Here is a 24,082-nt window from a genome sequence, read left to right as displayed (position 1 = left end):
TAGTGATTTTATTTTTAAGCCTATAATTAAAGGAGAGATTTTTATAGAAATATTGCAATCATTAGAGTTTTTAAAATATTAAAATTTAATCATATATATATTTCAAAAAAAAAAAAATCATCGTTCGAATATTCCTCTTATTTCATTCAAATTAGTTGGCAGTTACTTAGGCTGACGAGTTTTATTATAAAATAGAATTAAATATTGAATTATCCGCCAAATAAATAGTCTATCACAATATATGTAAATATTTAAATACAATTGTCAAGACAATTTATACATTAAATACATTTTCAAGTTTATTTAAAAATAGCATTTTTTATTGTAATACTTTTAAAAAATATGAGTCCTATGTCCGGTTTAATATAAAAAATTTATATTGTTGGATTTTATGTTATTTTTATAAGTCCAGTTTTGATGATTGACTAAACTGCAACATGTTCGACGAGACGAGAAGGTTTTTTCTTCAAAGCCAAGTTTTGTCTTGAGTTGTTAGAAGCTAAAACAAACAACTTCTACTTCTTTTACCGATTGAGTGTTTCATTCTATAACGGTAATCTCTTGTCATATTTCATATATGAAAACAAAAATATAAATTATTTAAAATAGTTGTATATTAAATAAAAATTATAGAATCATGTTTAACTTTTTCACTATCATTTTAATATTCTATCTGAGACATTGTTAAACTGTTATGATTTTGTTTTAATAAATCATCTTTAACCTTCTTTGTAAACAATATGAAACATTTTAGTTTACTTAATATTCCTTAAATAATTGTTCAAAATAAAATGAAAGAGTTCTCAATTTAACTATTTGCTGTTAGATCATTATTAGGAAATGAATTAAAGATTAATTTTCATAAAATCAACTTGTAATATCTTTAATTTAGTCCATTTTCATATCTTTAATTAATATATCTTTATATTGAGACGGTTTAAAGTTGACTTTGTTTGAATCTTATATTCTTATATAGTATTCATTTTTTTTTTAATTTTATTCAATACATACTTTTAACTCAATGATTACACATGTTATTTGATTTTTAAGAAAAACTTGTATATTTCATATGAAATTAAATATTTGTTTATAGTCCAATAATAAATGACAATACACACTCAAAATTAAGAAAAAAAATTCTAATATTATATTACAATCCAAATTAATCATATGAAAAAGATAGAAATTAATACATGAATATAATAAAATTAGAATACGTATTATTTTTATTGAAGTTTGGTTAGGTATGGTGGAAAAATAAGATGATGAAGAAGAAGAATTGATAGGATGTAAAGAGTGACAACTGACAAGAGAGGGAGTTGAGAAATAAGCAGGTTCGTTGGTGCCAAAATTGAACATAATGATGATAAGACTTGCAGAAAAGGGTAGCATATATGATTTTGTTATTATTATAGTAGCTTACATCTAAAGCCTCTTTTGTTATAACGAAACCAACCAAATTAGCAGTTTCACTTGGATTATTTCCTAAGCAATATCCATTAACAGATCCTCATCCTCTTCAAACAATTCGTTTGGTAGATATATATACTTTGACCTTTCTGCCCATCTATCAACCAAATATTTTTCTTTCAATATCATAAATTCATAGAACATAGTTATCATATGGTATTGTTAATGTGAATTTTTGTACACTAAAACTTGTTATCTTTTAACTTCTATTTAAGAACACATATCAAATATATAACTTTCTCATAGTTTATTTTTCTCATTTGTTCATGTTGAAATAGAACGAGGATAACCGTCTGAAAAGTTTTTCTCTCTGTCAAAAGTTTGTCTTGCGCCTTGCTTCAAATGATCAATCGGTACAGAGAGTTGACCTGCAGAATATACTCTGACACTCAAGTTAAAATTTATCTTCTCTGTAGGACTTTAGTAATTCAATAGTGAGTCAAAGGTAAGTTTACCTCGAAATTAAACCCCAATTTATAGAGTTTATAAGTATCTGATCAATTAATTTACCTTTATTATTAATACAAATCTTAATCACTCAACAGTAGTCTTTGTAACATTAATTATATCTATTATATCTTAATCCTATGTAACTACTGTCGTGACCGAGCACTTATGAGATACTTTCTTACAATTTGTCACCATACCCAACTGTGAGTTATAAGTCCATAGTAACATCTTTCCTCCTCCACACCACATCATTGCCACTTCAATTTTGTCCTCGAACCCCACATGAAAGAAATTTTGACATGTCAAGCTCAAAACTAGTGATCATGAACAACCATTTGCCTGTTTATGTGACAAATAGTAACTTCAGAATTGGCCATGTCCTTATCAGCATTTATTTCAAAAGCCCTGAATAGCAAGTAAGTTTGGGAGTTGGGATAACATCCAATTTATGCCATCTGCTTTATAATAATTTCCCAAACAAGGGCATTTTTGGAAATAAAAGAAAAACACTACAGTGATGTACCTATTCCCTGGTTTCAACCATTATATAAGAGATCATCCCTTCATGGCTTGAGAAACCAACATTCCCTTCTCATAACAACCACAAACTCTCATCAGTTCTACTTCCATTCTTTCTCAGATTGGAAGCTATGGATCAAGTTAAGTCCCTCAAAATAAAATCTTTCATTCAAAGCACAGAACTCCATCACCATGTAATCAAGCTTATCCAATTGTTACTCTCATTGTCTGTGTTTTCTTTCTTCGTTTCTCCATCTTCCTTGCTTGCTTTCCTCTACCACTTCAACCTCTACTTCTCCACATTTTCTTTGCAACTATTTACTCACACCATAGACAAGAACTGCATGTTTCTACTATGCAACGGCCTCCTTGTGTTCGTTGGCATAACTAAATCTTTGTCTGGGTCTACCAGTATTATTCCTGATAAGTATGTTGAAGGTGGATCACAATCTTCATACTCCGATGTTGAGGCTAATGAGCCAATAATGTTGGTGCAGAAAACTCATCATGAACCTGAAGAACAGAAGATAGAAGCAGAACATGCAATAGAAATCAAGTTTTCTGTTGAAGAAGGTGAACAAAACATAGTTTCGGAAGGTGAAGAAGAAGGAAAAAAGAATATTGAATCAGCTTTGAAGGAAGAGGATGAACCAAATGCAGAAACTGGAGCTGAAGATGAAGAAAAGGAATCAGAGATTGGTGAGTTTCTGATAGGAGAAAGTGTTGAAGAAGAAGATGCTGTGGAAGAAGAAGCAAATTGGGTGCTAAGTACTGAGGAGTTGAACAAGAAGTTTGATGATTTCATTAGAAAGATGAAGGAAGATTTGAGGATTGAAGCTCAGAGACAATTACTCATGGTTTGAGTTTGATTAGAAACAATCATATGATATTCCTCTTTTACCCTTATATTTTTTGTTAAGGATTTCTAGGCCTCTAAATTACTTCTCTAGTGTAATAGTTTTACTTCATGCAAAATTTAGATCTTCTAGGATGAAAAGTGCACTTTAGGGTAACACCATAGAATTGTAATTATGAATTAGAAAACAATGTAAGATTTTGTAGAATAAGAATAAATCAAGCATATATGCTTTGTTTGGTTTTTTTTTTTCAAACACTTCAACTTAAAAACATCATTTTAAGGAGGATTCAACTGATTCTTTAAGAAAAAAAGTATTCTTTTCAACTGGGTTAGAATTTTGGACTTCTTCATTTCCCTTACATAATAATGAAAATCTCAATACTAAATTGTTTCTCTGCTTTTCTTCCTTATATCTTCTTAGTTTAAGTTGTGGAATGGTGTTTGTAAATTTGTTAAAATTATTGAAAAATATTTATATAATAATCTTGGTTTAAAATCCACTATATTTATTATTATTGAGTAATATATATATATATATATATATATATATATATATATATATATATATATATATATATATATATATATATATATATTATTAATTTAATAATAATTCAATCTCTTATATAACAAATAATAATTTTTTTTTTTGTCAATGGTTATTTTGTAAAGAATATCCTAATTTACGAGTTAGTATGTATCAGTTCAACAGGTAAACACTAGTAAAAGAAAAACTTGTAACATTGTGTAGAAACCAACATATCTTAAATAACATTGGAATGTTACGGAATAGTAATTCATCCTTTATTAATGTTTCGGAATTCTAGTTTTGTTCCAAAACAATATTGATATTTTATAAATTCAAAATTAAATTAATATTTTTTTAATTATAACCTTGTCTGCAATTATTAATTTCTTATCAGAAAATTAATTATTGAGCTTTTATTGGAATACAAGCTGGGAACATATAGTCTAATCAACCACAATTGAGATATTTTTATGCTTACCCATAAATGAGAATGCCCACGTTACACTGGGTCTACTTGAATATAAAAGAATGTTTTTAAGATTATTTTTCATAAATAATATAAAGCTTTTCTTATTTAGAAAGTCTCAAGAAAAATCAAACTTTGTATCTAAACATAGTCATATTTATAATTTCCCTTAGCTAATTGTGGTTCCAAGTGCAAATGACCCACATTAAATGGGATGACATTTTTGTTTAAACACGATTAAATTATTAGAAAGTGGATTTTTTAAAACCAATTCATTCTCACAAAACCGACTTGTAAGGTGAGGTTTGTATCCCATTTATATATTATAATTTAACTTTATCTGAATTTATAAGATAAGATTTACATTTCACTTATATATTATAAATTGGCTTTATCTTTAGTTAACGTGGAACTTCTCCAACATAAATAAATATATTTTAGTCTAAATATATATCAATTAATAATCTCGATCTATCTGCTTAAAAAAAACTCTTAATCTATTTGTAAAAAGACATGACTCTATATTAATTGGTAGTTGTGTATTTTAATCAATCATTCTAGATTTTGAGTCCTAATTATATCTTTTTGAATATGGAACAAATCTTATTAGAAAAAAGCCTACCTTATATATCAGGTAAACAAAAAATCATCTCCAAAATAAATGAACTAAAAGTAAAAATGTTAATTATGTAATTACTCTTATAAAGCAAATTATATAAATAACATATCTTTTTTTTCTGAAGCTTTTTTTGACATTATATATGATTTATTTTTTGTTTTAATGTTTATAGGATCATATCGTAATATGTATATCTTCCATAGGATGATGCCAACTTATTATATTTTAAACCATTAAATAGACTTGGGTCTTGTGTATGAACAAAAATAGGCGAATATATATTGACAAAAATTAATGAAGTTCGTATATGTTTAACTTTTTTAAGTTTAATTAAATTTTAAGTTTATAATGATAAATTTAAGTATTTTGAAATGAGTTTTTATTATTTTTTATATATATTAAGTACTAAAAAAATATATACTTTTATATTAAGTTTCTGGTTAACTAAATGATATTGTTGTGTTTTATTTTGTTTCATTATTATTTTTATTTGTCTCTCCATTTCTTATAGTTAATATTGTGGTCAATATATAAAGTGGAGTAACATTTATTACTTTAATTTGGATAACCCGACTTTCAAGTCATTATTCAGAGCCACTATATTAATTATATTTGATACGTTTTCAATATAAACAATAAAAATCATTTATTATTTTATAATTGTAATATTTTTATATTAATCACATAATTTATATATTTATTAATACATGGAAAGAAAGAGATAAGCAACACCTAAGTCACATCATCTAAACAATGAGAAAACAAACAGTAAAAACTTTTAAACATTTAATATACTAACAAAAATTAATAAAAATCCAAATAAAAACACCTAAATTTAGTATATATTTAAAATTTAATTAATTTTTTATTAATTATGCATGCGTGGAACAATCTATGTTTAGAAGAATCCATGATCAGCTTGAACGCCATGTCAGTAATGTCAGTAATGTAAATCATACACATATAGGTAACATTCTGAGGCTGAAATCGTTTCTGACATCTCTTGGTGCCTATATAGCAAACATTTATTGCAAATACCAGCAACACTGACTCAGCTGCCATGCATATGAAGAAGAATAATGGAAGAGCATTTGACATATTGTTAGAAGTGGATTTTAGGCTTAACTCAATCTCACAAAACCAGTTTTTAATATAGTATCAGAATTATGGTTAGAGTCTATCCTAGCGATATTTGTTGGACATATTGTTCTATATGTTATTAGGTCGTTATCGGACCACCCATTAATATCTAGTCTCATACTCGAGATGTATATACCTCGGTGTAAGGGAATGTGTTGAAAGTCCCACATCGACTATAGATAAGACCAATTTATAATATAAGTGGGATGCAGACCTCACTTTACAAGTCGATTTTGTAGGGTTGAGTTAATTAGAACTAAAACCCATTTCTAACACATATTTATTTATCTGGTATTGAAGAATCATGTGAAGCTTCTGGTTTGATTAATTTGACACTTTGATGAACCAAAAGAAGAAATTTATTTGAAGTGGGTCATTGCAAGATGGCATGGTTTAACTAAATAGTTATTGAAACTACAAATCCAACCACTCAGCACTTGTATCACTGTCTAACCTACAAGTGGTGAGAATTTCTTTTTAGTTTCATGATTTAGAAACTATGGTTGAGCTTCCATGGGAGGCTTCTAAAGGTTTCCAGATATATAATGGTTGAAAAGGATTTATGATATTAATGGCCAAATCAAGGATTAGTTGATGATGTTACTCATAACTAAGAAACATAATACAGTTATGATTCCCATCAATTTCACTCAAAATACACATATTTTTTTTCCTTCTAATAAATAGTTTTTTTTTTCTGATATTAACATCTGTCTTTTAAAGTAAAGCATATTTTATTTAAATACATAGACTAAAAAGTTTTATTGAAATGGGAAATTCTCTATTAAAATAATTAGTCATATTTTTAGTATAAATATTAAATTAATATGAAAGTTAAAAGATATTTCGTATTACTAATGTGATATTATTTTACATCTTTATTTAAATGTGTTTTTTATACAGTTTATTGTTGGCATGCATGTAATCTTAGCCTAATTAGTTTAGTAGTAATCAATCAAACTATTCTTTGGTAAAAGATAGGAAAGATTCCAACTTAAAGAATATTATTTTTCTTGTGAATGGTTTATTTGGTAAAAGAAAACATAAAATAAAAGCAGTGGAGGCAAAATAAATAGTTTTAATGATTTTTTAAAGTTCATTTTTATCTTTTAACCTCTTGGTTTCGCCCACTTTCCTAGTTTTTTTTTTTTTTTTCTCTTTTCAATTTGTGTATGTTCTCGTTATATTTTCCCTAGTTCCTTTTATTAGTTTTCAACTTCAATTATCATCTCTTTTTTCAAAACAAAACATACTATATTAGATTTCATTTCAGAGTAAATGTTTACTTTAAAAATTCCGTAATTTCTTTATTTGCGAGTATTTGAGATTATTATCAATTTCATCCGTTGAAGAAAAATATAATAATTTTAACTAGTTTATAAGTGAACCGTATTGTTGGGATATATTGTACTACATCTTTAGTATTTTCTATAAATTTCAACCTTTTGTAGTTATTACTTAGATTGCTATCAACCTCTAAATAAGGTAAGCTATTTCAAGCTATGTTGATTTGTTGATTTTTTTTTCTTGTATGATGGTTATTGATATTGAAATGATGATTGGTGTATTAAAATTAAATTTAATGGATGTTGAGGTTTAGATTGATTTTTTAACTTGAAAATGACAAATGAGTATTGATAGTTATTTTTGAATATATTATTCTTTAATTGATCCTAAATCTGTGTTTTTTTAGTTTAGAATTGTGTTTTAAACTTATTGAAATGGTTTATTTCTTACCTATCTTGCTTTATTGTTGAGTTATCGCTTAAGTGATGCTAAAATAAGAATTTCAATCTTGAATGTAGAAATATAATTGCTTTAGTGATTGTTTAAACAATCTAAATGAATATATTAAGTGGTGAAGTTGAGAAGAAATTCTCACGTACCATATAGAGTTATTTTATATTGAGCTTACTTTAATCATTAATTTTTAACCTCTTGTAAATAATAAAGCGGATTAATTATAAGTAGGGATGTAAAAAATAATTATGGGGTATTTATGGATAAAATTTCTAATAAATAGGAAATAAATATTATAAATAGATATATGTAGATAATGAATAGGAATATTTTTTATATTTGTGTTATTGAACATGATTTAATATTTACTTTTGTAATTTTATTTGCACTTCTATAACTTTGAATTTATTTGTACTTTCTTTGAAATTTATGATAGTGATTTATATATTTTATTTAAATTTATTTAGATGTTTCTATCTTTGATTGTGTTTACAATTCAGTTTTATATATACATTTGTTTTATAGATTTTTATGTAGATTTATACAATTTTTTTATAATCTTCTTACCATTTTTATATAATTTTTTATAGATTTTTATGGTTAAAAATATTTTGCTAAAAATTTTAGATTTTTTTTTAATATCTTCAAATACTAATATTTGTGAATATTAAAAAAATTATGCAAGTACTAAAATAACATATACCTATAGAGATATGGAGACAGGACAAACATTTATCCAGCTAGAACCGTACATCTCTATCTATAATTTACAAATATATCAATTATTAAAAATACTATCAACTCAATATTAATAATGTTAAATAAATATTATCAACTTAATATTAATAATATTTAACTTCAATTTAATTGAAGAAATTTTAACTCAATCTCTTAAAAATATTTCATCCTTGCATTCTCAAACCAAAATATATTTAATATGATAATTCATTTCTACCATTTTCATAATAATCTCAACTCCGTATTAATGATATATTTTAAAGATTAATATTAATGACTGATTTTGTAACTAATTTAGTAAAAAAAAAAAAAACTTAAAAACCAACTTAATAATGTAACAATCTAATTTACAACATTAATTAGTTCATTTCATAATCTATATCATAAACAACATAAAACAATAAATAAATAAAACAATATATATATATATATATATATATATATATGTATATATATTATTTTTCTATAATCAAAAGACATATTTAATTGAGTTGGATTCTTATTATAACCTCTATTTCTTTACGAAGCATTTGGACAAAATTCTTTCTATCTGAAAGGATGAATTAATACTTCTCATATATAGCTTTTTCGGACTAAAACTTCTTTTATCTCTACTAAATATCATTCTTTATACGAGTTTAAATCTTTATTCAAATACATACACTAATATTAAATCTTTATTCAAATTTTTTTTCGGATTGAAATTTTAAATTTAGTGATGAAAATATAAATTACCTTAGATGTTTTAAAAAGTACTTAACAATTAACGTACTGATGAGAAATATGTTTATGGTATTATAAGGACTATGATATTTTAATAATATTTTTTAAAATTTTTGATAATAAATTATGTGTCTAGATTTTATATTTGAAACGGACTAATCACAATCTATCACATAAACACAATAGTAAAAATGTAATAAAAAAAGTTATTAAAGATACATATTGTCCACTATAAAACACCTAAAAAGTTATGTGAGTGGTTATGCATGTTGCAGACTGATTGCCCTAAACCTTTTGGTGCAAGTTGAAGCTTTTGATTTACTCTTTTTAGTAACAGAGACATATATTATATCCACTACTGAATGTTTAGTTTCCCTTTTACTGTGTGGCTAGTTCTTTTTGAACAGAAGATATTTATTGTCGAAGTTGGATAATAGAGGACAAAAATAAAGGATATGTGGGTCTTCAAACTATATTTCTCTTCTGGAACTGCTTACTTGGAAGTGGCAAGAATGCAAAAAACCTTTTCACGAACTCAATCTTATGGTATTTAGTTATCAGCAATGTTTTCATCGTATCATTCAAAAGTTATAGTTGCTTTTAATATCAATATCAAAATTCAACTAAAATGTTTGCCAACAGTTCATCTAGTAAGAAAATACTTTTTAATTTGACTTCTCTTCTGTCTAGGTCAAAAGACATTTATACAATCACTAACAATTTTTTAATAAGCAATTACTCCATTAAGAAATTAAACGTGCAATCTTAATTCTAATATCAATTGTTAAATTAAACAAGTATTACTAAAACTTAATTGATAATCGGGATATAATTGTTATTATTTCAGAGCATATAATAACTCAAATAATTATAATTTGATCTGTTGAACAGAAGTTTGCAATAAATTTATAATTTTTGCTAATCAACCTGCATAATAAAAATTTCAATTATAAAATTAGACTATGATATAAGTTAAGCTCTTTTAAAATTAGTTGATGTTTTCCAAATTCAAGATATATAGAAATTATTCTGACCAAATCAACACCTAGTTTACTGCAGATCGGAGATCATTTTCATCCACAAAAAAATAAATTTAGTTTAAAATAAAACTCAAGTTTAAACCTTAAAAAATCCACTTCTATTCAACCTAACTTATATATGTTGATAATGTTGATCCTAAAAATAACTAAACATATAAGTTTTAAGTTTTGTCTTATTAATAGATTAATTTGGCCTATTCATATACTTAACTAGCATCAATTTGTAGAAGATTCCGTAAATATATTTAAATATGGGATATCTTTAAATAAAATTTTTAATAAATATTTTCAGACGATAAAAACGATTTTTTTTCATAAATTAAAAGTAACTTAAATGCATAAATTGTGAAACCCTTTTCTTTTAAAACATATAAAATCAACCCACGACCCAAAACCCTCTCCCTTTCTTTTTAATAGGTACATGAGAGGATTTGAAATAAAATTTCTAAGAATTATTGTAGGATTTAATTTATTTGACAGATTAAAAAAATTACTTTCAAATTCATTTTCACTTACTTCCGAATCTATTCAAATAAACAACAACAAAAATTTATCATCAAATCCTCTCAATTACTCTCTTCCAAATCCACTCAAGTGAATAAGGCCTAATTCTTTTCCCTCTAACCTCTCACATTATTCTTTTCTTCTTGGCTATAGCTAGTAACCGAACTAGAAGAGTAGAGCTTTTCAACTCCATTTGCCTTAAGTTATTCTCAGATACTGTTGTCCCTTTTTCTTTCCGTGTTCCACCTTGGACGTGTGTTGTCGGACTCCAGTGTGGTTTTCTATTACCTTATTTATTGCATTTAGCTGGTTTTGGGGAATTTCAGAGTCGATGTTATTGATGTTTATTGATGTCAAAGGGTTGAAATAATTGATATTGCAATTAATTAATGTAGTAGATATGTGAGTTATGAGAAAAGAGGAATTTTAAGGGGAGAAATCCTATAGTTGAGTAGTTGGTAGTATATGCATTGAAGAAGATATCTTCACACTTTAATGACCATTCATTTTTACCTAAAGTAAAATGTGACATTTGGTAGCAAGAGATTCTAATTTAAGAACTTTTATTTGATTTAAGGGGCGAAGAGGATTAATCTTGTATGTGATAGAGTAAAACTCGTTAGTAATAGTTCTAGTAATAGAAGTCACCACAAATGCATATTTCTAATGAATCTGATATTAATGCATGTTTCCGGATAATTGAGTATAGAATGTCTGTAGTATATATTTCATTCATGATGACTACTTGAATTGTATGCTTATGATTGAAATTTTTTTGCTTATTATATCTATGTTCTTTTTCTATATTAGCTTACCTTTTCTTGTGTTTTTATCTTTGTCTTGTTTTTTTTTTTCTTTTTGTAATAATCACAAATTTTTTATGAGCAGATGGAGAAATAAGATTTTGCTCAATATAAAAATGAGAATACAACTATATATATAGACATAGAATTGTAGGAAGTATGTTTGTCTCTATCTATCTTTTGAAAAACTTTATAACTTTATTGTCAGCTTTAGCATCTTGCAATATAAAAATCTTTTGTATATTAATATAGTTATTTTGAATAACTGAATTATAAATTTATGCAATATTTTATTTAATAGTTTTTATTCTATTTTATAGGATTTTACATAAATTAAAAAATAAAAAAATTTCTACCATGAACTAATTATAATTTATATAAAGCTATTTTAATTCATGGAGAAGCTTATTTGCTTGTTGTTATTCTATGTATGATATTTAAAAAAAAAACATTTTCTTTGATTTAAATTATGTTTATGATAAACTTATAAAAAGGGTTATAATTAGTGGGGCGTTTGAAATTGAATTAAATGATAAAATATCGTTTTGAAAAAGTTGGTTCTAGATCTCACCGACCAATGTGGTGTAGATGGTGAAAAAACAAAGATGCGTTAAATATGGAAGTATGAGGTCCCATGGGGACCTTTGTGATGAAAATCCATTAAAGAAGGTGACAAGGAAAATTCATTTGTTATCCTCCACATGTGAAAAACATTCTTAGGCCAACTATTTTTTTTTTTGTTTTTTAATTTATATTCGGTCCCTATTTTTTTTTTTCAGAATTTCAAATAAGTCTTTTTTTTTTTTTCGGCGTCTCAATTAAGTCCTTATTTTCTTAAAATTAAATCAAATAGGACATTTTCGTCAAATTGAGATGACGCTGTTAAGATAAGAAGGGTATCTTGACCATGTAGTTTTTTATTACATGACATTGAAAATGTGACTGAATTGTATTTTTTTTAATTTTTAAATTAAAAAATGAAGTATACTCTCTATATTTCGTATTTTAATTCAAAAATTAAAAAAATACAATTCAGACACGTTTTTAATGTCACGTAATGAAAAACTACACTGTCAACGTACCTTTCTTAACGACGTTATCTCAATTTGACGGAAAGACCCTGTTTGATTCAATTTTACAAAAAAAATAAGGACTCAATTGAGACGTCAAATAAGAAAGGGACCTATTTGAAATTCTGGGCAAAAATAGGAACTTATTGAGACATTAAACCTTTATATTTCTAAAATTTTAAAATGAAATGGGGCGTCGGTGTTTCAGGGGATCCGACATCTATGAAGCTGAAAAGATTGACGTTTTAGTTTCTTGTCAGGGTAGTTCACATTGGTGTCGCTCACAACCGACGTCTAAAACCCTCGAATTTGGTGAAAATACAGGAACTTAGACGTCGGTGCCCCTCAGAACCGGCGTCTACATTGAAGAATTTTTGTCTTCCCGCCTTCCAGACAGGCCTTAGACGTTGGCGTTTGACTACGTGACGTCTAATTGCTTGGGGAATTAGGTGAACAACATTAATTGTAGCCTAGTTGACGTCGCTTTTTCAACATGAATAGTCATAGAACAATATTAAATCATAATATAAAAGCTTAGAAAGGTTATCTTCCTTTACCTCTTTTTCAAAATTATTTTCTTGATTGAAGATTATTCCTAAAAACCTTCCAGAGTCTCTACTCTCTTTCGAACAAAAAGTTCTTTCCTAACTCTTACTTCTCTCTTTTCAAAATTTATCTCCCATTCTCTCTTGTTTTCTATGCAGAAACACTCTTCCACCCTTGGCTATTTATAGTCAAAATCACTTGATCCAATATGATCTCTTTGAGTCAGTGCACCGTGATGACTTATCATAATTTTCTTATTAATCATATTTTCTACTCATAAAATTACTAATAATAATAATACTAATAAAAATTATTATTATTTATTAAAGTGAATATTTTTATGGGTTTTACAGTAGAATACCTATTAGGTCTCAAATGCATCAAACTCTTTAAGCCAAAATATCTCAAACCAAGCAATGATACACACATACGATGAGTCCATGGTCCATATTTTACATGAGGTTGCGATACAAAGATTAGATGAGTTTGTAGTATAATTCTCGTATGAATTTGTTATACAAAGACCAAACAAGTCTATTGTACACTAATAAGACTAGTTAGTGGTCAAACAAGTTAGTGGTCAATGTCTCAAACAAGGTTGTAGTTCATAGATAAGACGTGTAATAGTTCATATATTAGACATATTAGCAATTCTCAAATTAGATGTCTAGTGTTTCATAAATCAAACGCCTTGTCCATTAAATTCACCAATTGATTTAACTTTTCAATCTTCAAAACACTTTAGTATTCAATTTGAGAAACCTCCTAAAAAAACAAAATTTATATGCAATTTGTGAAACCTCAGTATTCCTAGCGGTTTGAAATCCCAATTACTTCCTTGGGATATGTAAAATCCTAATTACTTATGGGGGTTTGTAAAACCCCTATTATATCCAGCGATTTATAAAATCACCATATGTACTTCCAACGATACAAAACCCCTGTTACGTCAACATTCACCTTTTAGTATTTTTCCTTAGGGTACATAAATCCTAAAACAAATGAAAAGTTATGAAAGTTAAATATTTTAATTTTTTTGTATTTATAATTTGCATGTGACATTTATAAAAGGAACTAAAGAAAAAAGTCTACAACTTCAATATCAAATTATGTAATTAATAAATCATTACAATGCCATCTATTCTCAGTTCTAAAATTAGACATAATGAAAAATTAAATAATATTATTCTAGTGTGATGTTTGATGTTGATCATTTGTTTTCTTTTTTTGTTAGAAACAATTCCTTTATCAAAAACTAACATATAAAAGACAATGCTAATTAATAAAATTCTAAATAATAATACAAATATATATTAATTTAATCAAAAACTAAGATATTATTAGTAATACATGAAATATAGTAAAGTCACGACAAAGTTCTCTTTGACAATTTTATATAGAAAAATTCATTATTATTTTCATTTTATTGGCTTGTGATGTCACTTAAAAATCTATTTTAAAACACAAAATTAATTAAAGTAGTTAAAATAATCAAAATAACTCTTTTATTTTGGATTTCAATTTTAACTGAATAAATAAAGATAAAATAACAGCACAACGTCATCATTCTCACATATAATCGCCAAATCAAATGGAAAGCTAATAATGACAAATTATTTTAATAACATATTGTAAATGTACCTATATATCTTTATATAAAGGAAATTTGAAGTTGGTTTAATTGTTAAATTGATATTTCAATGCATCTAATAATTATTTTAATATCGTTTAAATGTAAAAAAATGATTCTAAATTTCTAGGTTTTAAATAAACGTATCGCATGATTAAATTTGAGAAACAAATACTAGTACAAAAACGCTGTTTAACGTCACCCAATACACGTCGGTTTGTTGATAATCCGACGAATATGAGTGGACGGTGGCATTATCGTAAATAGCTTGGTAACGTAGACGTCGGTTTCCAGACAATCCGACGTCTATGATATTGTAGACGTCCCAACTGCTACAAACAGACGTCTAATGGCCTGAGGTAGGTCAGAAGACAGTCATGTGACGTCGGTGTTCACGGGGGGCCACGTCTATAGGACTGCAATTAATGCTTTCACCTAATTCCCAGACGCTTAGACTTCGCTTAGTCAACAGGCGACGTCTACGACCTGAATGGAAGGCGGGAAGATAAAAAATCTTCAATTTAGATGTTAGGGATCTGTGCACGCAACGTCTACGTGCCTGTAATTAATTAGATTCACCAAATTCGAGAGCCATAGACGTTGGCTAGAAGGGGCACCGTCGTCTATATGCCTGTAAGTAATGATGTGCATCATTATAGACGTCGGCGCCCCATCACAATTGTCGTCAACATCCCTGACAGGAAATCAAATGTCAATCGTTTCAGCTTCCTAGACGTTGGTTCCCATTGTTACCGACGTCTAGTGGGATTCAAAAGGTCAGTAAAAAAGTTAACTTGGACGTCGAATTAGTAACAGAACCGACGTCTATATTCATATAGACTCAGCTATCTGGAGAAACCGACGCCCAATTTCATTTTAAATAGACCGCAAACTCTTCGTGGCATTCAGTTTCTGATATCTTCCTCTTCCTCTTCTCCTTTTTCTCTCGCAACACTCTTCTTTTTCTCCCTTTCGGCACGTCTTCTTTTTGTTGCGGCATTCTATTGTTGGTTTTGATATCTTTATCGTCTTCCTCCTCTCTTTTTCTCTCTTGCGACATTGCATCCCAGGTGCGTGGTTTTTTTTATGCTTACCGTTTGTTTAGTCTTTCAGCTATTATCTTCCGGTTTAACTGATTAAAATTTGCTTTCTTTGTGTTGTGTTTTAGTACAGTTTTGTTCCTTTCTTGGGATAACGTAGTAACACATTCTCCCTTTGCTAGCTGCCTCCCGAAAATAGCGGCGTCTTTTGAATTTCTTTTGATCGTTTCAACCCAAAAAGGACCCTGGGTCGTTGTCTAGTTTTCGTTTCACCGTGATTTTTTTCTCTTGCGAATGAAAAATGGAACTAAGATACCACCCAGGTTCGGTTTTGGGTTGAAGGGACCATAAGAAATTCAAAAGACGCAAGCATTTTTTTGGGGGAAACTAGCAAAAGGAGATTGTGCTACTAGGCTATCCAAAGACGAGAACAAAACTGCACTAAAACATAACCATTGTATTAGACGTCGGTTAAGGCAAAAACCGATGTCTATATGTGCTCTTAGACGTCGATCTTTGTCATGTTCGACATCTATATGTGCTCTTCGACGTCGGTTAATGCTTTATCCGACGTCTAATTAGTGCCTTTAGACATCCATTCAAACCAATGTCGACGTTTATTGACGTCGTTCGTGGGCACTAACTGACGTCATTATAGACATTTGTGGTTAGGATGTCGAACGTTCTATTGACGTCACCGGTTTAGAAGAATTAGATATATTTATTTAAAATAAAATAATTATTACTTTTTACATTGTAACTTTTGTTTTTTTTTAATCTATTATATGATACAAGCATCTTTCACCTTAATTATGATGGTTATCTTTGTACAAATTTATTATGATTAACTTTTGTCACACCTCATTAAATTCCCCACTTCAGTGGAAGACACGTGTCACGTCCCTTTGATTTCTCTAGGTTAGTGGGGGACAAGCTGTCAGTGCATTTAATTCCCCACCATTGAGAACCGCGCGGCGGCAGGGAAGGTAGACGTTTGCAGATAGTGGAATCCAAGTGGCAGTGCATGGAGTGCAAAAGTCAGAAAGTGGAAAACAGGTGGCAGTGTAGGATTCGACCTTTCGGTTTCTGGGAGGTAGTATTTATAATGGGATTTTAAAGCTGACGCCATTTTCTCTACATGCACCTCTTCATCTTCAACCTTCAGCAAACTCAATTCTCCCCCTTCTCTCTAAAACCTTAGAACTTCTCTCTAGATTTCTAATCATTCTCTTGCTCCGATCATCAAACTATCTTCAGACTAATTCTTCCCGGAGACAAGAGCTTTCTTTTGCACCGATCAGATTTTCGTTCTGAACCGGTAAGTGTTTCTGAATTTTTAAGTTTCCTTGTATTCTTACATGCACGCACACTTTTTAGCTTGCATCTATTAGTTAAACTATTCTCTAAACCCGTTTTTGATGTGTTTGATTCCATGGGAAATGCCTATCTCCGATCAAACCTTGGACCTTAAGAAATCATAATAGTAGTGCTGCCAAGAACTTAGAAGAATAGCTGAAATTAGAGGTAAGGGAAGCTTATAGAAATTTAATTATGATTATGTTTTATGAATTAATGCATGATGGATTGAGTATATGATTGATGATTGTATGATTTCAATTTAATATAGGAGTATGATATTGTTGTTTGAGTAATGTATGTCTGATTTTGGTATGAAATCATCCATAGGTATATTTAACTTAGTAAAAATTTGAAACAATAACCGAGGGTCATTAGGACCGTTCAGTTTCCCCTAAAACGATCGGTCTAGGCTGAATTCCCTCTGTAGGAAGTCAGTTGATGACCGATCGGTCTTATAACCATTATACTGAAACTTTACTATTGTGCTTAGTTAGCTTTTCAAAACAAGTCACGTATTTAAGAACGTTCGGTCTTAAACTGGATGTTCGGTAACTTAAAGTACTCGGTCATAGATCGAGTGCTCAGACTTAGGAAGTACTCGGTCATGGACTAAGTACTCGGCTTGATACTAATTATCTTTCATTGGAAAAACGTTCGGTCTTGTATTAGTAAAATTATTGTTGAGTGTTCGGTTTGTACTAACGCTCGGTCTTGAGAGTGCTCGATCTTGAGAGTGCTCGGTCATAGACTAACACTCTGGTCTTTGAGCTTATCGGTCTTACATTAATATTATTTTCTTTGAAGAGTGTTCGGTCTTATACTGACGCTTGATTTTCCATTGAGTGTTCGGCTTTGTACTGACACTCGGTTTATTGAAGAGGACTCCGTTTATTTTAAGGCATTCGGCCAAACTGTAAAATACTCGGCTTTGTTAAAGTTAACCTGTTGTGGAACGTTCGGTCTTTTATGAACTATTTATATAAAAAATTTGTTTAGTGTCAAATAAGTATTCGGTCCTATTCGGTGTTTGACCGTTCGGCCACGTCTTAAAGAATCTTCTATATTCAGTTTTATACTTAGTATCTGATCGTTCGGTCACTCCCTTTACCACATGTCCTATATATATATATATATATATATATATATATATATATATATATATATTAAAGAATTACTTTTTGTGTAAGATTATTGGATTTGAATGGTATGAAACGAGAATGATGAAGGTTATTATGATTATCTAAGAGTATTCCAAGGAGGAATATCTCATGATTTGGAATTGGATTGGTAAAGTATGACCGTGGTCAGACTCAGGCTTCGCTCTATCCTGATATTCCGTGATTACTCCTGCTCATGTAGAGAAGGGTAACTCATGCGTGGGAATGACAGGAGGTCCTTTAGCCTCATGGTATTTCTATACCGAGGTAGTTCCACTGGACTAACCTCGGGTGGTGGTCTGTTGAGTGTATCCCAGCCAGGTCCACCCGGGTGCAAAGAGCGACGAGCTACATGGTTCATACAGCCCGGAAAGTGTCTTAAATGGTCGGTCATGATGATGTTTACCGTTCGGTTTTAATGGATATACTTGAATTATGATTGCATGATTGAAATATTGATTTATGTGATACGGTTGTATGTTTTTTTATGTATGTTGAAAATGATTAATTAAATTTACATAAGCTTACCCTTATTTCCTGTCTTGTCCATGTGCCATTCGGTCTTAACCATTCGGTTGTTCTCTTCAGTACAATGATCATCCAATGGATGTGAGTAGAGGGTAATCGTGAAGAATCCTTGGAGGAAGCCTTACAAATCGTTCAGCCTAAAGGTAGCGTAGGACCATTCGGTCAATAGATCTTAGATAGACGTAATTAATTGTATAGTCGTTCGGTTTAGTTAGCTTTTTGTAAAACCGTTCGGTCTAGACACCCTTTTGTTGTACCGTTCAGTCTTGGACTGATCCTATGACCGTTCGGTCTTAACTTTTAAATTGTATCAAACTCTTGTTTACTGTAGAGTTTTAATTCCACATGATATTTCATATCTCTTATTCAGTGTTTATTCACCACTGTTTTCCTTTATTATTTATGGTAACTCCCAGAATAAATTATAGCTTTTGTTATATATTTATTGGAATGTTACAACTTCCAGACTTAATTGAATTTTTTTAATTAATTTTTTTTAAAAGATTATACTATTTCTTTAATTAGGTTGATATTTAAAAATTATAACTTTTCCCAAAAAAAATAGTATATTTTTGTTCCATTAAATCTAACCACCTTTAACAAAATTAATCAAATAAAACATTTCATAATAATATTCAAAATAGATAAACAAGATAATAAAGGTATATTAATATAATCATTTAGGAAATGAGATTATAAAATGACATTTATATAATCACTCTAAACCAACAAAGTTCTATACCGAAACTAATCATTCATGCTTCCAAGGAATCTCACAATTCTAATTATTGGTTCCTTATAAAAGAGTTTTTTCGAAGGAAGAAGCAGAACTTCCTCTACTGTGTGATCTATTATGGTGACATAAGGAGGGTATTTAAAGGATTTCATTATTTTTCCAACAACAAAAATATTTGTTCTTGAAAATTCACTTATCCAATAAAAGGAAAGATTTTCTATTATAACAACCATCTAGACTTGTCCAACCTACCTTTCCCAACATCTTAACTAACTGAAAATCTTACCTCTATGTTATGTGATATGGTGTTCAAGAGTTTAAATTGGCCTAGCTACCACTTCCAAAGACAAATCTCAACCTCTAGGTTGAATAATCCTATACCAACAAATTTGTAGTTAATACACTGAACTCATCTTCCACACAATTTTTAATACATCTTGTATGAGTTTACCCAAAATCTAAATATAGCCTTGAGTCTCCATCTAAAATGTGTTAAGTAAATCTTCACACCACTTTATCCTTTTCTTGTACCACTTAACCCACTTGATCATATATAATTTCTGACATACTAACATGAAATGAACACTCTTGATCAACCTATTCATAACTACCCCCAAAACATCAGACTTCCTTTATCGGCGTTGACTAGCGGGTAACAAAGTCCATAACAATGTTATCTCTATTCCAAACTGAAACTTTCAACTATTGCAATAATAAAACACATTCAAACACTCCATCTTCATTGAAAACATCTTCGTTTAACTTGAAATCACTAGCTTAATCAATACCTAGTAGCTTTATGGTACATCTCAACCTAGGACTGTGTGATCTTCCCTTTTCCAACCTTTTGAGACACTCATTAGATATAGTCAGATGACTATTGGAATGAAGTCTCTTAACAAAATTCAACCCAACCTTCAATCCTTGAAGTTCTTCACCAACTTTAACTCCTTTATCGTCAAACCAAGGACTTAAACCGTTTTTCTACTTACAACATCTACTATAATGTTTTAACTTCAAGGATGACACCATAACTTAAAACTAAAACTCAATTCACCTCCTTTGTTATCCAACTTCCTCTATTCAACCTAACACTCTAATCTAGGTCATTACTTAATATCTTTAACTAAACTTATTGATAACACTTAGGATGTTTTAAAGAAGTTCTAACCACATCAACCACAAAGTCATGACTAAAATAACTCTTCATTCTGTTCGGCTATTTTAAGCAACATACATTTTATTTATTTATTTATTTCTAAATAAATAAATGTAGGTATTTCTGCACATTTTTATTTTCACATGTGTCATTTTAATCTTAGATACAAGTAAGAATGAGAACTTGTACATATACTTTTTACTTATTATTTGTTTGTCTTGTTATCTATCCTATTATTGCTCATAAAAAATTATCTACAAGTTATTTTATACACGTAAATACCAATAAATATATACATCTTTTTTTAATATTTTTATTTTTTAAATTTCAATATAATTATTTTAAAATAAATCTTTAAAATGTAAATTTAAATCAACGATAAACAATTTTTAAGTATAATTAAAATAAAATTATTCGACAAAGTATTAATAAAAATGAATTTGATTTTTAAAAAACTAAATTTAAATAAATTATGTTAAAATATAAATTTTAAAAAATCAATATTTTACAAAATAACTTGGTCTAAATAAAAAATAAAAAAATATAAAAGTAAATTTTAAATAATTCTTCCATAATTAATATCTTTTTCATAATAATTTTATTTTTATAATTTAAACTTGGAAAATATTCAAATATAATTTAGTAATAATTATTAACGAATAATAAATATATACAAATTAAACACCATATAATTATATATATGGTTGATTAAATACACTTATATATTATCTGTAAATTATAATATGCGTCACAACAGATGTTATCTTCGAATATTTATGAATATGAATAATATGATCTTCTCTTTTTAATAATTTTTTTTATCACAAATTATAAACTAAACTTAATAAAAAAAACTAAATATCTGAATTGACATCTACTTTTAATACTTTTATTATAATTACTAACTTCCAAGATAGTTTATTTCAACAATTTGAATTATGTTATAAAAAATATAATTAGATTTCATATTCCCTTTTATCAAGTTAATGATCGGTAAAGTTGTGATTACAATTTTGGACCAAAATATTTCATAATGAGAGTAAACATACTCTTCTTCTGAACACTTTATTTTCATTATCAAATTTTATTAAGAAAAGACAACATTTTGTAAGTTCCTATTAAGATTTTTCAAATTTTTATAAATTTAAATTAACAATTACGAACAAAAAAAATAGTAATATGTCATTCTGAAAGCTAAGGTCCATAAATCTCCACGTCTTCTTTCATAGTTTAATGTTTTTGCTGTTCCTTGCCGTCTATCAAAAGGGAAGGAGGGATAAGGTAATGATGCAGACTTTGCCAAAACAACAAGATATTTCTGTTTATACAAAGTAAAAATAGTAGCTATTTGTTTAGGAGTTATACAACTGTTTAATATTTTTTAATTAAGTTTTTACTTTATATAGATAAAAATCACTTATAAAATATATTTTTAGGAATATATTGTTGTCGTTCAAATTTAGTATAAAAGATCATAATTATATATAAAATTATAATTTAAGAGTTGAATCAATAAAATTTAATAAAAGCTAAATTATAGAGAGAGAGAAAAAATTATCTTATACTTTTGAGGCAATTTCTTTCTTCTCATCCACTCTATGAAAAAAAAATTACTTTTATCTTTTTCTTTTTCATATAATTGAGTAGTTAGTTTTAAAAATAAAAAATAACTTTCAGATTGTAATTTAGAAGTCACTTCTCTTTAAGAAAAAAAACATTAAATTACATAATTCAAAATTTAAAATTGTTTCAATAATTCGAAAACTAAATAAATTATGGACACTAGTACAGAATTGGCTTTTAATGTTACCTTTAGACGTCAGTTAAACGGGGTCCGATATAAATTAATGACTGGTGGCACTTTCGTAAATAAGTTGTTAATATAGATGTCAGTTAAGAGGGGTTCCGACGTCTATAATATTATAGACGTCAGGGTCCTCATAATTGATGTCTATAGGCTCTCATATACGTCGGCTCCCCCAAATAGACGCAAAAACTAAACGAAGAAGTTAATAAAAAATAATTTTTTATTTTATTTAGACGTCTGTTACGGGGGGAACCGACTTTTAAAGCCCTTTAGACGTCTGCTATTGGGGGAACCGACGTCTAAACTCTAAACCCAGGAATTTAAAAAGTCACTTTTTGCCTCCATTTAGACGTCTAATCCTGCCACTCCGACTTCTAAAGCCCTTTAGACGTCTGTTATTGGGGCAACCGACGTCTAAACCCAAAACCTAGAAATTTAAAAAGTCACTTTTTGGCTCCATTTAGACGTCTGATCCTGCCACCCCAACTTCTAAAGCCCTTTAGACGTCTGTTATTGGGGGAACCGACGTCTAAACCTAAACCCAGAAATTTAAAAAGCCACTTTTTGGCTCCATTTAGATGTCTGATCCCTCCACTCCAACTTCTAAAGCCCTTTATACGTCTGTTATTGGGGGAAGTGACGTCTAAACCCTAAACCCAAAAATTTAAAAAGTCACTTTTTGACTTCATTTAGACGTCTATTATGGGGGCAACCGACTTCTAAAGCCCTTTAGACATCTGTTATAAGGGAACCGACTTCTAAATGTCGGCATTAAAACACCGTTACGCGCACTCATTGTTCATCATCTTCTTCGCGTTTTCTCTCTATGGGTTACGCTTTTCAGGTTCGTTTTCTTACTTTTGCATCGTATTAAATTAGTTTTACAACGATTACATCACTCTTTGATGCATTATCTTTCATTTGAATCGCGAGACCGTCGTTACGCGCACTTATTGTTCATCATCTTCGTCGCGTTTTCTCTTTACAGGTTACGCTTTTCAGGTCTGTTTTCTCACTTTTGTACCATTTTAAATTAGTTTTACTCCGATTACAACACTCTTTGATGCATTATCTTTCATTTGAACCGATTAAAATGCGTTTTTGTTGGGTTTTGGTACAGTTATTCTCGTGTCCTTGGGCGGCATTCTTTGGTGGCTTCACTACAATAAAATGGGGAATTAGCTGCGAGATATTACCGAAGGGCTGGAGGCCCTCGGTAAATACAATTTACCGAGGGCATTAACGAGGGCCATAGGACCGTCGGTAAGTTGCTTACTCATTTAACCCGCAACTTCAGTTTCTCTGCACTCTTCGAGCCAAAATACCAAGTCAGAGAACTCTCGTCCCCTTTCAGAGAACTCTCGTCCCCTTTCAGAGAACCTTCGTCGTCCAAAAACATTCCCTCCAAAACCCTTCCCCTTTGCTCCTCCAACACCAAAGTCGCGCTCTC

The 24,082-nt window shown here is 29.0% G+C and overlaps 1 protein-coding gene across 1 annotated transcript; it reads left to right on the top strand.

Annotated features, from left to right (window-relative positions):
- The first annotated feature begins 2,491 nt into the window (after positions 1-2,491).
- LOC106779182 (neurofilament light polypeptide) lies at positions 2,492-3,534 on the top strand. Its single transcript, XM_014667244.2, has one exon. It carries the CDS (start codon positions 2,571-2,573, stop codon positions 3,300-3,302), a length of 732 nt encoding a protein of 243 aa, XP_014522730.1. The 5' UTR covers positions 2,492-2,570; the 3' UTR covers positions 3,303-3,534.
- Positions 3,535-24,082: the final 20,548 nt, after the last annotated feature.

The sequence above is a fragment of the Vigna radiata genome, unplaced genomic scaffold (genome assembly GCF_000741045.1).
Source record: "Vigna radiata var. radiata cultivar VC1973A unplaced genomic scaffold, Vradiata_ver6 scaffold_352, whole genome shotgun sequence".
In the NCBI taxonomy this organism is placed as follows: Eukaryota; Viridiplantae; Streptophyta; class Magnoliopsida; order Fabales; family Fabaceae; genus Vigna; species Vigna radiata.
This window is presented reverse-complemented; position numbering and strand designations above follow the sequence as displayed.

Bases quoted from the DNA above. Each gene is read 5' to 3' on its own strand.
- LOC106779182 (XM_014667244.2), top strand. From the start codon at position 2,571: ATGGATCAAGTTAAGTCCCTCAAAATAAAATCTTTCATTCAAAGCACA.